Here is a 529-nt window from a genome sequence, read left to right as displayed (position 1 = left end):
GTACTCACAGGTACTTCTTGTCGAGCCCAACTCACTTGCTGCATGGACACAACATGCCGCAACTACCTACCAAATTGCAAACTACCGCCAACGTGCAGGTGCACCACGCCACTCGCAACGCCTTCACTCAGGCTCTCAGCCATGCCTGCACCAGCGCGCCGCTGTACAGGCTGTTCTTGCAACAACCCAACGCACGCTCTGCAGTCCGCACAGTGCTACCCCTGCGCACACCGCTGCTTCCCACCCCTTCGACAAAAACACCCCCACGCGAACGGACGTCCTGACCACAGCTCTGCATTCTGCTGGAGCACCTCGCATTCCTCGTTCGCCTTTGCTCCTTGGGCGCCAATGCAACGGCGCACGCACACAGACTCACTAACCACACTCGCCCTGTCCCAAGCGTTGGAAGCTGTGCAGACGAGCGCGCAATCGGTAACCGTGTCTATCAGATCTGCAGGGAAGAAGGCCAGCGATACAAGCCAGCCTGCTCAACCGAGCGCAGATGCGGTGTACTCACAGATACTTCTTT

At 58.4% G+C, this 529-nt stretch overlaps 1 protein-coding gene across 1 annotated transcript in view; it reads right to left on the bottom strand.

Moving 5' to 3' along the window:
• Nucleotides 1-127: 127 nt before the first annotated feature.
• EMH_0018000 (uncharacterized protein) overlaps nt 128-529 on the bottom strand; it is a gene marked incomplete at both ends in the record, with an annotated part of 917 nt that continues 515 nt past the window's right edge. The window contains 2 exons of the mRNA XM_013501038.1: nt 128-246; nt 377-451. Of these exons, the coding sequence (XP_013356492.1) occupies nt 128-246; nt 377-451 (194 nt within the window). The remainder of the gene's footprint in view (nt 247-376; nt 452-529) is intronic.

This window comes from Eimeria mitis, genomic scaffold (genome assembly GCF_000499745.2).
Source record: "Eimeria mitis Houghton genomic scaffold, Emh_scaff621, whole genome shotgun sequence".
Taxonomy (NCBI): Eukaryota; Apicomplexa; class Conoidasida; order Eucoccidiorida; family Eimeriidae; genus Eimeria; species Eimeria mitis.
This window is presented reverse-complemented; position numbering and strand designations above follow the sequence as displayed.